Here is a 15,546-nt window from a genome sequence, read left to right as displayed (position 1 = left end):
CTGGTTGAGTAAAACAGAATGTGAAATTGATATGCAGGCAGTGTGGGTGGCATCAAATTCAATTCAATAATAATAATAATAATAATGGTGCCAGACTGAGTGACTCAGATAGTTGAGGCGTTGGTCTTCTCACCCCAACTTGGCAGGTTCGATCCTGGCTCAGTCCGGTGGTATTTGAAGGTGTTCAAATATGTCAGCCTCATGTCAGTAGATTTACTGGTATGAAAATGAATGAGACTAAATTCCGGCATCTTGGCATCTCCTAAAACGATAAAAGTAGTTAGTGGGACATAAAGCCAGTAATAATAATAATAATAATAATAATAATAATAATAATAATAATAATAATAATAATAATAATAATAATAATAATAATAATAATAATTGTATTGTAAAGCTATTAGAAAACTATTTAAAATAGTTTGTTTCAGGTCCACCTTGTCAATAAACTTTTTAGGTAATTGAAAATTAAGTGTTATATTGTTTTTATTCTTTGATTGGACTTCACTGATGAAGGGATTGCACAATTTTCAACACAAAGATTTTAAATCTGGTGATATGATAGTTCATTTTTTAATGGGCCTATGCTTAAGCGGAATACAACAGAACAAACAGTAACAAGAAACATTTTATCTTTGGCCGACTCTTCTAAGAAATCCATCTGAAGTTTTAATACATATTTTAAAGTGTTGTACAACTAAGAAAATCTAGTTGAACTTTTTCTAAGTGTTTTAAAGTATTCCATTATGTTTTAATGTGTTCCATTACAACAAACATTATATATCATGATGTTTTATGTAAAACAGAATAATGAGATATGGGGAATGTTGATGTTGATGTAGAAATCGCTGATGAGGCTCCCGAAACATGTACGAGTAAAACATTGTATAAAATTATATTATGATAATATATTGACAGCAAAATGAAAATGTTAAAGGTCCACCTTTTCAATACAATGAATATTTATTGATGTGACTTTAGATCACTTGTTGTTTAAAGAAGATTGGTACTAGTTTCAACACTCATTCTGCGTCATCATCAGCTGATGAATCAATTCATGTTTGTGCTTGTGTTCGCGCCCTCCTGTCGTTGGCATTATGTTATTATCACTCTGATATTCCATTAACATTTTTAAATGAACTATTTTAATTGGAATTTTAATGGAAGAAGTTTTAGTCTCCGACAAGATCATAGTTTAATCATTGACTGTGTTTCCATTAACATGTTTGTATAATGTATCATTTTTCACATTTTTATATCCCGAATTTTAATAACTGGCTAAACTTTTAGCTTCCATATTTAATATTAGATGTACTCTTGAAGATTGTTTTTAGGCTGAAGATGCCTTAAATTGAGGGCAAAACATGTCCAATTTAACTGATAGTCTGTTTATGTAACCACTAAGAGTGAAAATAAAAATATTGAATAGGTGGATTATAAAACACCTTTATTGTTTTATGAACCGTAAATTTTCAATACGGACCAAAAATGAGATTTATAACATGTAATCAACAAAGATGTCATCCACACCATCATCCTCACAGCACTAAAAGAATTGATCAGGTTCTTGAGATACCATACATGCTCATCTTAAACACTCTCTAGCACTGCAAATCAGAAATTTCTAGAAAACAGTTTAGACCCTTTCACCATTTTCATGTAACTGAGAAAGATTCGGCATCTCACTGTTTTGGTTTCCTAAATAAAGAAATTAATTAATTAATTAATTTATTAATGAACTGCAAGACGTACGCCGAGTTGAAAAGACTGGCTCAAGATAGACATATTTGGCTGCAGCGACAAGGTTTAGCCTTTAGAATATGATGATGAAATAAATAAATAAATAAATAAATAAATAAATAAATAAATAAATAAATAAATTCATTTTGTAAAATAATAGATCTTACAATAGCATGGAACATTCTAAAGATATAATTGCGTATTTTTATTTTGGTGTAACTTTCAAAAATCTATATTTAATATTCCTCTCTGTGAATAATAACTAGTTGTCTGAATTAATTTTGGGTAATGTACAGAAGTCATAACTGTCCTTTCCTTTAAAATATATTCAGAAATGTAGGGGATGATTCCCCATTCTTCATCCACTGAAGTTCAAAGACCTTAAATTGTATATAGTTGAACAGAGTTGTATAAATATTTATCATTTTTAGTAATAAGGAGGTTCTTAAGGCTTTAATTTTTAATAATCAAACTTTGGAATATGGATTGTTATTACACCATCTGTAATTGAATTAATATCCTGCAATTGATAAATATATCATATCAGATTCTATTCTGTCCAATACATTTTTCCTAAGATTCACAGTCTAATGAACTAAGTGAACTATTTGTTTTAGCCTCCAAAACTGACAGACTTATGCACCATCTGCTATACATCAGGAACAACAGGCAACCCTAAGGGTGTGATGCTGAGTCATGAAAATGTGATAGCTGGAGTGTGTGCTGTCATCCTACAGCTGGGGGACCATCGGCCTTCATCCAGCGACGTCATGATCTCCTTTCTTCCTTTAGCTCACATGCTGGAGCGGTGTTGTGAGGTATGTTTGGTACATAACAAAGTTAACTTCCAACAAGTTTACATCAGTTTAAGTCGACCAGAAATTTAATTTTTATGTGCATTCAAAGACAAGTACAGTAAATATGTGTGCACCACAGTAAGACTTAAGAGCTTCAGTGTTCAGAGAACTCAGGTTCAAATCTTAGCCTTGCCATGACTTTTCCTCTGTTTTCCTTTTTTAATGAATTTAAACATAGTACATTTAAGTCCCAAGACACTATTCACTGCCATCCTCAGGTGCCTGAGTTTCATTTCCAACTTTGTCAGAGATTCACGATTGGCACGGGGCAGGAAAGGTACACACTGCTCACCTCTATTAGCAGTATGCCTGAAATGTAATGTAAAGATAAATATAAAGACACAACTTTTATTTAAGGGATTCATACTTTTATCATTAAACTGTCTTCTTCTTCTTCTTCTTCTTCTTCTTCTTCTTCTTCTTCTTCTTCTTCCTCTTCTTCTTCTTCTTCTTCTTCTTCTTCTTCTTCTTCTTCTTCTTCTTCTTCTTCTTCTTCTTCTTCTTCTTCTTCTGTTTCCAGTCTTTTAGTCTTCTGGGTCAGGTTGTGAATCAAGGACCTCCATGATTTTTTATCTCTCCACCACTCCCTTTCTTCTTCCAATATTCCTTCTACTTTTACTCCTCTCTTCTCTATACTCTCCTTCACTGTATCCATCCGCCTCTTTCTGGGCCTTCCCCGTTGTTTTCCTCCTATTATTTTCTCCATAAATACTCAGTTTGGAACTTAATCCTCTTCTATTCTTATCATTTCTTCTTCTTCCTGATATGTTTCTGCTTATGCAAGTCATTCATCTCATCATGTATCCATACCATTTCAGCTTACTGTTCTCTATTTTGTCCTGCAGTGTAGGGAATCCAATTCTCTCTCTGATTTTTATGTTTCTGATTCTGTCTGATTCTATCCCTTGCTGTCTTTCCAATTAATGCATAATATGTACATGATACAATATAACAATGAATTAACAGTTCGTTTACACCTTTGCCACCCAGAAGTTAGCAACATTGATTGCATTTGGTGTAGCACTAATCAGGTCCTCCAGAGTACACGATGCCGGACACCGACTACACTGAGCAGCGACTCCGTAGGGAAACCCCACTTCACCAAGTCATATGTGGCAGGCCCACAGACAACAACAAAACATGATGAAGGCAGAATCCAAGCAGCCGAGATGAAATTCCTTAGAGGAATAATTATTACCATTTTAACTTCAATCTTTGTAAGTGCTTCTGACATGAATAATAATAATTTACTTCAATATTCCCTCTTCCTCCTCTATTACCTCTCGTCACCACCACTGTCTTATTCTTCTCCATACTTATTTTCATTCCATATTCCTCTATCTCCTGATTCCATATAGTAACTTGTTCTTGTATTTCCATTTCATTTTCTCCTCATGTTATTATGTCTTCTGAAAAGAGTAAAGCCTTTATTCCTTTGCTTCCCACTCTTATTGTATACTCTTGTGGATTTCATCCATGACTGTGATGAAGACCAGATACACTTCCTTATCAAAATCCTGTTTCCACATTGAACCAGTTTGTTTGTCCTATCTTAGTCTTCACACTACTTACACACTTTTCATAAACCCCATGGTACAAGAGCCCCAAAAGGGCCTTGGCCTACCAAGTGACTGCTGTTTGGCCCAAAGACCTGCAGATTATGAGGTGTCATGTGGTCAGTACAACAAATCCTCTCGGCCATTATTCTTGGCTTTTTTAGACCGGGGCTGCTATTTCACCATCAGATAGCTCCTTAATTGTAATCACGTAGGCTGAGTTGACCTCAAACCAGCCATCAGAACCAAGTAAAAATCCTTGACCTGGCCAGGAATCAAACCCAGGGTCTCCAGGTAAGAGGAAGGCACACTACCTCTACACCGTGGGGCCAACACACACTTTTCATACATGGCTTTGATCATTTGTACTTTTGCTCTGCCTACCTTCTTCTGCCCCATTCTCCTCAAATTAATTAACTGTAAGTTTAATTTGGAAGTTAGATCAACAATATCTCCACTACAACAGCCTTCACCCAGAGCATTTTGGAGTGTCACTACCTTTCAGCCTTACCATCTGGAGTAATTCAGATTTTTGGTGATGTACAGATGAGAATGTTTAGTTATGATTTATTTTTAAAATCATAGCCTCTTTCAGGAGAAAATTTTGGCACTTGGGCACCTCATAAGTTGTTCAGTGGTTAAAGAGATGTTAAACACAAAACATCATTACAGTCATTTGACATTTTTTCAGAATGGTGTATATATGATGGGCGGCTCGGTTGGATTCTTTTCGGGTGAAATCAAGCGACTGACGGACGATATGAAAGCTCTTCGCCCCACTGTGATGCCTGCTGTTCCTCGCCTCCTCAACAGGATCTACGACAAGGTGATGGCTGAGGTGAATGGTTCCTTCATCAAACGTGTATTATTCAACATGGCCATGAGTGCCAAGGAGGGAGAGATAAAAAGGTGAGTAACACTTGTAACTTTGAAGAATAAAATGATATCCCATTCTACAGCATTCAGTATAACAAACAATCCATCCAAAACAATCTAAACATGACACAAACGTATTTTATGTTTTCATTTTTTGTTCTTATTCATCTATTTCATAGCTTTAATTTTTCATCATTGCTAATGTCCTCCTTTCAATTTTGTAAATTTCTTTACATTCGCATTAGAGACTCTTATTATGCACACTTAAAAGTTTATTTTTGCAAATAACCCACATGTTTTCTAAGGGATTATGACAGAGGAGTTCCCTGGCCACTCTACGACACAAATATTGTTATAAATGAACTTTCTTTGATATGGTAAAGAGCCAAATCTTGATGTCAAATTCTGTCACTATCTGAAAAACTTTTCTCCTCACAAAGAACTCTTCTTAACAGTATTTCAATGAACTAGTCACTTTTCATCTTGCCATCGAATGGCACTGCAAGAAGTCTGTGACAAACATTAGTCACATTCTGATTCACTACTCTGTCAACCAAATCACGAGCTAGTAGCTCTCTGTCTTTGTGTCATAGAAGTATTCTGCACAGGGCACAGGGGCATAACTAACAGGCCCACAAGGCCACCCTGAGGGGGGCAAAAGTGCCCACAGGCTCAGGGGGCCTTCAATTTGAAATTGAACCAGCGAGAATATTCTGTGCCAAATTAAATTATTCAATGTAAACATTAAAAAAAAAATTTTTTTATTGGTATAACATCTAAATATCTCCTACCTACAGATGAGGTATAAGTTAGGAAATTTGTTTAGAACGGTTATAGAGAGGTACATTCAGGAAAACGGGGTGGTCTAGGGAGCGGTGAATAGGGTACAGGGATCTGGAAGTCAAGTAGGGATGACATAAAAATGTTAGTGTTCAACTGTAGAAGTACTGTAAAGAAAGGAATAGAATTAAGTAATTTAATAGATATGTGCTTACCAGATATTGTAATAGGAGTTGAATCATGGCTGAGAAATGATATAATGGATGCATAAATTTTCTCACAGAACTGGAGTGTGTATCACAGAATAGGATAGGAATGGTAGTAGGGGGAGTATTCATTCTGGTGAAAGAAGAATTTGTAAGCTACAAAAAAGTTAAAGATGACAAATATGTAATTCTAGGTGTAAGGCTCATTTCTAAAGATAATAGGCAACTTGATGTCTTTGGAGTGTACAGACCGGGAAAGGGTAGTGTTGAGAATATTTATATATATTCATATTACTCTGGCTGAGCCACCATCAAGTAGCGCCACCTACACACTACGTTTTCTTTGTCCATTCTGACACGTCACGATTGTAATCTCCATGTCTATTGTTTCACTGCATCCATCCTGTGATTTACGTATGTAATAAATAGTGTCATTTTAATATAAACTGTGCTGACCTTATTACTTTCCGACCGAGCTCGATAGCTGCAGTCGCTTAAGTGCGGCCAGTATCCAGTATTCGGGAGATAGTAGGTTCGAATCCCACTGTCGGCAGCCCTGAAAATGGTTTTCCGTGGTTTCCCATTTTTACACCAGGCAAATGCCGGGGCTGTACCTTAATTAAGCCCACGGCCGCTTCCTTCCCACTCCTAGCCCTTTCCTGTCCCATCGTCGCCATAAGACCTATCTGTGTCGGTGCGACGTAAAGCAACTAGCAAAAAAAAAAATTACTTTCCGAAACATCGTGCCTTTTTTCAACAGGTTACGGGCCCAGAATGCGCGTTTGGAAAGTGATTAAATATGTAGTGATAAAATACACTGAAAAATAGACGCGTGACCCGTGTCGCGCACGGTTGGCGAGGTTGAGTTAAGCATTTAGCCAAGTGACTTCTGCGAAGAAATAGTGTGTGAAGATGAACACTTCAAGTATGGTGCGCATCAAGACATTGTCAAAGGACAACTTTGACACGTGGAAAATTCACATGAAGGATGTGTTAGTAAAAAATCGTACGTGGGCGTACGTAGCTGGGATAAAGGTTAAACCTGAACCAGTCAGCAAGAACGCGGCCGCTATTAAAGAATGGGAAGAATGTGACAGTGAAGCAATGTCAGATATCATCTTGGCGATTCAAGCCTCAGAATTGAAACAGGTAAAAGATTGTGTCACTTCGCGCGAACTGTGGCTAAAACTAGAGTCGATTTACCAATCGAAGGAGCCAGTGCAGAAAGCAACATTATTAAAGCGGATCGTGCTTCAAAGAATGAGTGAAGATGGGGATGTACGTGATCATTTGCAGAGATTTTTCGACGCCGAGGACAAGCTCAATGGTATGGACGTGGCAATCAACGATGATTTGTTATCCATATTACTTCTGTATAGCTTGCCAGTCAGTTTCGAATACTTTCGGTGCACGATAGAATCTCGTGATGAACTTCCAAAGCCCGAGGTATTACTCATAAAAATTGTCGAAGAAAGTGACGCGAGGAGCAGTGATCGGAACAACATGATGCAAAACTGTATGACTGTTGAACGAAAATACAAGAACAAGAATTATAGAAAGCCCACAAGCAAAGTCGATAAAGGTGAAAAAGGAGTATCCATATCTCCTCGTTGCTATCGTTGCAAAAAGATAGGTCATAAGGTGACAGAGTGCAAATAGAGTAAAAATGATCATGACAATGCTCACAAGGCCAAAGGAAGTACCTCGCTATATATTACATCAGAACTGAATTCGTGCAAGTTCGTGACGGACCGCAATACAGATACAGTGTGGTGCCTCGACAGGGGCTGTACATCGCACATGTGTAAAAATCTGGACTATTTTTCACAAGTAGAAACCGATGTTTCTGATGATTTAAAGTTAGCGAACAGCTCTACAACGAAAATAAGTGCAAAAGGTGTTGTGACAGTATCAATGAACGTTGATGGTTGTGATAAAAGTTTCAACCTATGCGATACATTATACGTACCTGATCTGCGTACTAATCTACTCTCAGTTGGGAAAATCATAGACAGGGGTCACTGCGTAGTGTTTGACAAAACATCCGTTCGAGTTACAGATGCGAACGATAGTACCTTATTCATTGTACATAGAAAAGACGGACTTTATTACGTTAATGGGTCGTACGCCGAAGAACAGGGAAAAATTGCCCAAGAAGACACGCGAAAGGGTCTGTTATGAACTGGCACATTTGATTGGGACATCTAAACATAACAGATCTACATGAGGCAGTAAAGAATAAAAGGATAGAGGGAATTGAAGTCATCGACACTGAAGAGGATTTTGAATGTGAGATCTGTCTCCAAGGAAAGATGACACGTTCCCCTTTACCGAAGAAGTCCGATAGGAGAATGAAACCAGGCGAATGGATTCATTCCAATATTTGCGGACCTAAGAGGGTTTTCTCGAATGGAAACGCGCGTTACTTCATCACATTCGTCAACGATGCGACTGGATGGTGCGAAGTGAAGTTTCTTCGTCAGAAAAATGAAGTCGTTAATGAGTTTTAGGACTTCAGAAAACGTCTGGAAACAGAGAAAACACAAAGATAAAGATTTTGCAGTCTGATAATGGTATGGAATAGGTGAATTCCCAATTTGATGCATTGTTGAAAAGCTGCAGGATCCTACGACGCCTGACGATTCCGCGTAACCCGGAACAAAATGGAGTAGCGGAAAGGAAAAACCGTACACTCATCGAGATGGCCAGATATTTCTTTCTGGGCAGAGGCTGTTTCAGCAGCGAATTACATTAGGAACAGATGTCCTACATGTAAACTGAGTGGACGAACTCCTTACGAAGCCTGGACTGGAAAGGTTCCAAATGTTTGTAAATTCGAAAAATTTGGATGTGAAACCTACTGCCTAAATCGATCGCCGAACATAGGAAAATTTGACTCTCGAGGAAAAAAGGGCATATTCCTCTGTTATGCGGAGCAGTCCAAAGGTTTCAGAATTTGGATACTACAGGAATGAAAAGTGGAAATATCACGTGATGTCAAGTTTTTGAAAGGAGACAGAAAAGAGCAAAAATACGATCTTGATATTTTTCCAAGTCAGCGCCCAAATGTAAAGCACTTTGATGAAGATCATCCCAGGATAGACCCAGAGCAGGTTGATCCTTTCATCAATGTAAACATAGCTCCTAGAGACAGAGAACGTACAGAAAGCACCAAAGATCCAGATAGTTCTGAAGAAGAATTTCTTGGTTTTGAAAATGAACCAGAACCAGAACCAGAAATACGACAATCTCGACATGCTCCAGGAAGACCAAAAATGATCCGTTTGGGAACACGAGGCAGACCTCGAAAGCTTTACCAGGAACACAATGGAGGACAAATTGATTTGGTATGTCTGGCTGAGGTTCCAATTCAGATGGCATTTTCAGGTCCAGAGAAAAATGTGTGGATGCTGGCAATGGCAGATGAATTTGTCTCTATTTAAGAAACAAGACTTGGGATCTTGTAGACCGCCCAGAAAATAGGACGACAATTGGAAGTCGTGTAGTCCTTAGGAATAAGTACGGAGCAAATGGCGAGATCACAAGAAGGAAGGCTAGAGTCGTGGCCAGGGGTTTTTCCCAGAGGCCAGGTATAGATTATACTGAAAGATTCGCACCAGTAGCACAACTCAGCTCAATACGAATGGCTATTGCATTCGCTGCTCATCATGGAATGTATGTCCGACAATTCGATGTAGCAACTGCATACTTAAATGGAATTGTTGAAGAGGGAATCTTTATGGAAGTACCAAACTACACCAGAGAAATACTCAAATTCATCATGCAGGAAAGCAATGGAATATCCGAGGTCATAGCTGAAGCCAAGAGGATGCTGAAGATGTTGAAAAAGGATTGTGTGTACCGTATTAAAAAGGCTCTGTATGGCTTGAAGCAGGCTGGCCGCTGTTGGCACCAACGCTTGAACGAGCAACTACTAAAGCTTGGTGTCAAACCAACGTCCGGCGATTCGAGCGTCTACGTGAAGGGTTCTGATGCTGATGCTCTCCTAATCATGGTTTATGTTGATGACATTTTAGTTTTGTCACGGAACTCGAGAGAAATTGACGAGGTCCACAAATTTATACAAAAGTCGTTTGAGGTCAAAGACCTAGGAGACATTAAGTACTGTCTCGGGATTGAGTTTTCTCGAAATGAATCTGGTATCACCTTGAAACAGAAAGGTTATGTTATGGACATCTTAGATCGCTTTCGAATGTCTGATTGCAAGCCCGTGGCCTCACCAATTGAAGCTGGAATTAAACTGTCAAGATCAAATACTTGGTCCAAGGCTGATGGTGAACGGCCCCCCTACAGAGAACTCATAGGTGCTCTTATGTACCTATCAACTGCAATGCGTCCAGACATATCTCATGCAGTGAGTGTCTTAAGCCAATTCAATGATTCTTTTGGCAAAGAACACTGGCAAGCAGCAAAGAGGGTACTGAGGTACCTGAAGGGTTCTTCTGATGTGGGAATCACCTTTGGAAGCGATAGGATTAGGCCACATTTCCCCTCCTGCTGAGCTCAAAACTCATATTCAAATGGAAATCCCGACTCACAATTACCGTAGAATCAGAACAGGATGGCAGTTCAGAGTCAGTTGGTGACTTGGTGACATGTGAACAAGTTTATATTATCTTTTTTGCTAGTTGCTTTACGTTGCACCGACAGGGATAGGTCTTATGGCGACGATGGGACAGGAAAGGGCTAGGAGTGGGAAGGAAGCGGCCGTGGCCTTAATTAAGGTACAGCCCCAGCATTTGCCTGGTATGAAAATGGGAAACCACGGAAAACCATCTTCAGGGCTGCCGACAGTGGGGTTCGAACCTACTATCTCCCGAATACTGGACACTTGCCGCACTTAAGCGACTGCAGCTATCGAGTTCGGTAGTTTATATTATCAGATCAGGTACTGCTAAATCTGAGTATTTAAGCAGTTTCCAGAACCACAAGAGAGAACGTGAAAATTAAGAATCTGTTAAAAAGTTGCAGATATGGATTGTTTCTTTAAAAGTGGTGGTGAAGTTTTTTTAACAGATTCCAGAACCAATAGCGTTACATATTGTGACAAATCTGAATCCAGCATGTCGGTTGAAAATTGAAGTGAGAATGCAGCACAAAACTCAGGGGAATGTTTGTGTTAGTGACATTTCAGCACAACAGAGTAATTTTGAAACTGGTAGTGCGAAAAATATCATTGAAAACATCATGGCTGGTACAGTGGTGAGTTAGATATTTGGAAATAAAAGTTTGTGACCTGTCAACTGTAAAAGAACTGGCCGAACTTCTGATGGTAGAAAACTTGTCCATTGCTGGTAGTGTCCCTGATTTGTGTACAGTGCTGCAAATTCATCTCACTTTACCGGTCACAACAGCATCAGAACTAAGAAACAATGTTAGGTTTGGTCCACCCAATCAGTACACATCAATGATGTGTTAGATTTAACTGTATCAATACAGATCTATATAATGAAGTTCGTAAAGTGAACACAACAGCATCAGCCGAGCGACTGTTCAGCAAAATAAAAAGTATGAAAATACCTGCGCAATACCATGTCACAGAGGAAGTTAAGCTCATTGTCTTTAGTCTCCACTGAGAGTGATTAAACCAGCAGTATTAATGTGGAAAGTGTGGTTAACGAGTTTCTGTCAATGAAAAAATGATGCTTCTGAAAATTATGATGGATGCCAGTTCTGGTAAGTTACAGTGGTTACAGTTACAGAGAGATTTATTTACCTTTTGCATTTCAAGATAAATAAAAACAATATTATTTTTGCATGAATCCAGAGTTTTAGAGAACATTCATTCATTCATTCATTCATTCATTCATTCATTCATTCATTCATTCATTTATTTATTTATTTATTTATTTATTTATTTATTTATTTATTTATTTATTTATTTATTTCACATATAACTGCCTATTTTGCATTTTTGACATTTTTTTCATTCAAATTTAAAATTTATCACATTTCTTGGAGTGAGAAAAAAGATTTTGTGAGAAGTTTAAAATGGTGTGACAGAAAAACTCAGGGCTGATGTAGAGCCTATTTGCAGAAAATGGCACCTGTATTGAAGGAGCAGTCCCAATGCAGCATATTTGTTTTCAGTGTATAGGAATGTATTTACTGAAAAACTGCCTTCCTTCACTCTTAAAAACGTAGATAAATCTCTTGTGGTTTACTGTAATTTGAACTGCAATAAAAATTCTTTAAAATATTGTTGTTAATTTATGATTTTAAAAGTTAATGTTTCACACTAAAAGTATGGTTAGAATTATTTAAATATCTTAACCTCCATCTCCTGGACCTCCATTCCTATACTATAATATACTGCAATTACTTATTATCATTTAAAACTGCGCCAAAGAGTTTAATAAATTGCTCATGATTTGATTTTAATGCATATCTAAGTGTCAAATTTTAAGATTTTTAGCGCCTACTTAAGCACCACGCCAGCCGATCTCAACCCTTTTTTGAACTACAAACTTAAGCATATTGCATAGCTAGAGCTTTAAGGGGCAAGGCTGTGGGTATGGTGAATATGATCAGAGTTTACTGTGTGATCATGGCACTGCGTGCTTGACATACATCCAATAGCTGCTTCATATCGAGCAGGCAGAGGATTATGGACCACAGACCCACTTCCAGTCCCTTCTCTAAAAGTTATTTTCAAATCCTAAAGGTGGCAGCACGTTTTGCACAGTCCGTGGCAGTGGTTAGTGCATAGAGCTGTTACCCCGGAGCGATTAATTGACTAACCGCATGGCGCTGTCGACGGTCATACATATAATATAATATTGCTTAATGACCCAAAGAGGCGACACGACATGTGCTGACTGAGCTCCTGTTAATGTACTGACCGACTGAGGAGCAACTTAGGCCTATACATCTACTGTCAGCTCCGCGTGAACACCCAAAGATTTTAAGCACAAAACTCCACTGGCAGCTAGGAATATAAATAGAGAATAAACACAATGATAGATCACAGATAGTCTCTACCTTCACTGATCATTTTTCTTATCTTTTATTTTATTTGTCCACATCTCTCCTCTCTATCGCTCCTTCTACATACACTAATTATCACTGGTTGCATTGTTTACTTGCACTGTTTATTCAGGAGAGGAGGACGCTTACTGAAAGGGGACTACATTGTATGTGGGGGACATACATTAACACCGAAAAACCAGTTCACATATCTAGGGATCACACTACAAGTCTCCGAGATGACCTTCTCAGTACACATAAAGAAGAAATTAGCTGCTGCATTTAGAAGCATAAGTGACATCAAACATCTTCAAAGAATGTCACTGGAGACGGCCATGAAACTCTTCCAAGGGAAAGTGCTACCAACGCTCGCATACGGATTAAAAGTAATATGGGAGTACCTATCACATAAGCTACGAGAAATGGAAAGCATGAAACCAAGATACCTCAAGAGGGTTCTAGGGGTATCTAAATTCACCCGATACTGGTACGTATATGTTTTAGCCTGGGAAACTTTCTTGATAGAGGATTTGAGACTGCAAATGCCTCTATAGCAAACTCTGGCATACGAGGGGCTGTTACGAGAACTACGAGAGAAAAGGGACTTGATCAAGGAAAACTTTTACAGTACAGATGCATTGATAAATAAGGATTGGATGAAAGAGGAATATAAGTTGAGACATTTGGTGACACGCTTTGCAATACACGGCTTTCACCACCGTATCAGTGCCAAGAAATCCTACCACTGGGCCAGCCAGGAGTGTGTATGTGTATTGTTCAAGGAACAGTGTGATACATATCACGTAATGAAGTGCAAGAAGAGAACAGTCTCTCTGACTCAATTTTGCTCTGAACAAAGTTCTCCTTGAGTGAAATGTAATTTACTTGATGTAATATGCAAATTTTGTACATTGTGCTCAATAAAATTTATTATTATTATTATTGTTTACTTTCAGAGGTATAATACGTAACAACAGCTTCTGGGATAAACTGGTATTCAGGAAAGTCCAAGAAGGTGTTGGAGGCCGGTTGCGACTGATGGTTGTAGGATCGGCACCTTTAGCTGGCAATGTACTTACTTTCATCCGATGTGCACTTGGATGCCTGGTAAGTAGCACTTGTCAGGACATAGCAAATATTGTAGATTTTTAAATTTAAACTATAATCATCATTATTATCATCACAGTCATCAAACAATACAAAGATTCAAACATTTTCATATCAATTTGTAGAATTATCCTTATTATAATTTCTTGTAGACTGCTCTTTCTGGAAGTAGCAATCTTTATGGTGCATTTCACCTGCTAAGAAGTAGCTTCGTATGAATTCTCAGAAATAAAGATCACCCGAATACGTGCTTGACAAAGAGTGAATCATATACATACAACTTTATAAGGAACATTTTTCCATGCTAGGTGGTGGAAGGCTATGGTCAGACAGAATGCACTGCCCCTATCACCCTGACAGTCCAGGGAGATCACATACCAGAGCACGTTGGACCACCTGTAGCATGCTGTTGTCTGAAGCTGGTTGATGTTCCTGAGATGGAGTACTTTGCTAGCAGTAATCAAGGAGAAGTGTGTGTCAAGGGCACCAATGTCTTCTTAGGTTACTACAAGGATGAGGAGAAGACTAAGGAGACAATAGATGACGATGGTTGGCACCACACTGGGGATGTGGGAATGTGGTTACCAGTAAGTTACAATGATCATTTAATCGTAGAATGTAATATGTATTTCTGTTACTAGATATAGTGTCCTTTGTTAATGTAACTCATGATAAAACGAGTCTTAACATAAGAATAGGACATTTCAAAACAGCAGTGAATTGAATTAACACACCAATTTCTACCACCATAGGTGCAAGAAAGGGCGAGTAATATTCGCAGGACCATCTGTGTGATAATTTGAAAATCAAAACAAAAATCAATAAAACATCAGTAAAACACCACTCTCCTTTTGTATAATTATCAGTGGCAGCTGGTGGTATCTGAAGCTGGGTGTTCCACCAACATTTTCAGTGTCACATTTTTATAGCTTACACGTCCGCCTCCGTAGCGTAATGGTTAGTGTTATTAGCTGCCGTCCTCGGGGCCCCGGGTTCGATTCCCAGTACTGCCAGAAATTTAAGAATGGCAGGAGGGCTGGTATATGGTTGGAATGGTATATGCAGCACACCTCCATTGGGGGTGTGCCTGAAAAGAGTTGCACCACCTTGTGATGAGGACACGAGTTTACTTACTTTACATAGCTTACACAAATAACAAGAAATTCTATTATTGTTAAGTAATGAACTACATTCCTATTTATTACTCTGTACAGAATAACATCATCTGCAAAAAGCCTTATCTCTGATTCCACTTCTTTACACATATCATTGACATATATAAGAAAACATAAAGGTTCAATAATACTGCCTTGAGAAATTTCCCTCTTAATTATTACAGGGACAGATAAAGCTTTGCCTACTCTAATTCTCTGAGTTCTATTTTCTAGAAACATAGCCACCCATTCAGTCACGCTTTGTCAAGTCCAATTGCACTCA

General features: G+C 38.3%; 1 protein-coding gene across 5 annotated transcripts in view; it reads left to right on the top strand.

The window, feature by feature from the left end:
* The window catches only part of LOC136858740 (long-chain-fatty-acid--CoA ligase 1), a 488,109-nt gene that overhangs the window by 460,512 nt on the left and 12,051 nt on the right, over positions 1-15,546 (top strand). For all 5 annotated transcript variants that reach the window (XM_067138498.2, XM_067138499.2, XM_068225679.1 and 2 more), the window contains exons 6-9: positions 2,358-2,558; positions 4,845-5,062; positions 13,959-14,109; positions 14,418-14,696. In XM_067138498.2, the coding sequence (XP_066994599.2) occupies positions 2,358-2,558; positions 4,845-5,062; positions 13,959-14,109; positions 14,418-14,696 (849 nt within the window). The remainder of the gene's footprint in view (positions 1-2,357; positions 2,559-4,844; positions 5,063-13,958; positions 14,110-14,417; positions 14,697-15,546) is intronic.

This window comes from Anabrus simplex, chromosome 1 (assembly GCF_040414725.1).
Source record: "Anabrus simplex isolate iqAnaSimp1 chromosome 1, ASM4041472v1, whole genome shotgun sequence".
NCBI lineage: Eukaryota > Metazoa > Arthropoda > Insecta > Orthoptera > Tettigoniidae > Anabrus > Anabrus simplex.
Note: the sequence above shows the minus strand (reverse complement) of the source record. Positions and strands in the feature narration are given on the sequence as shown.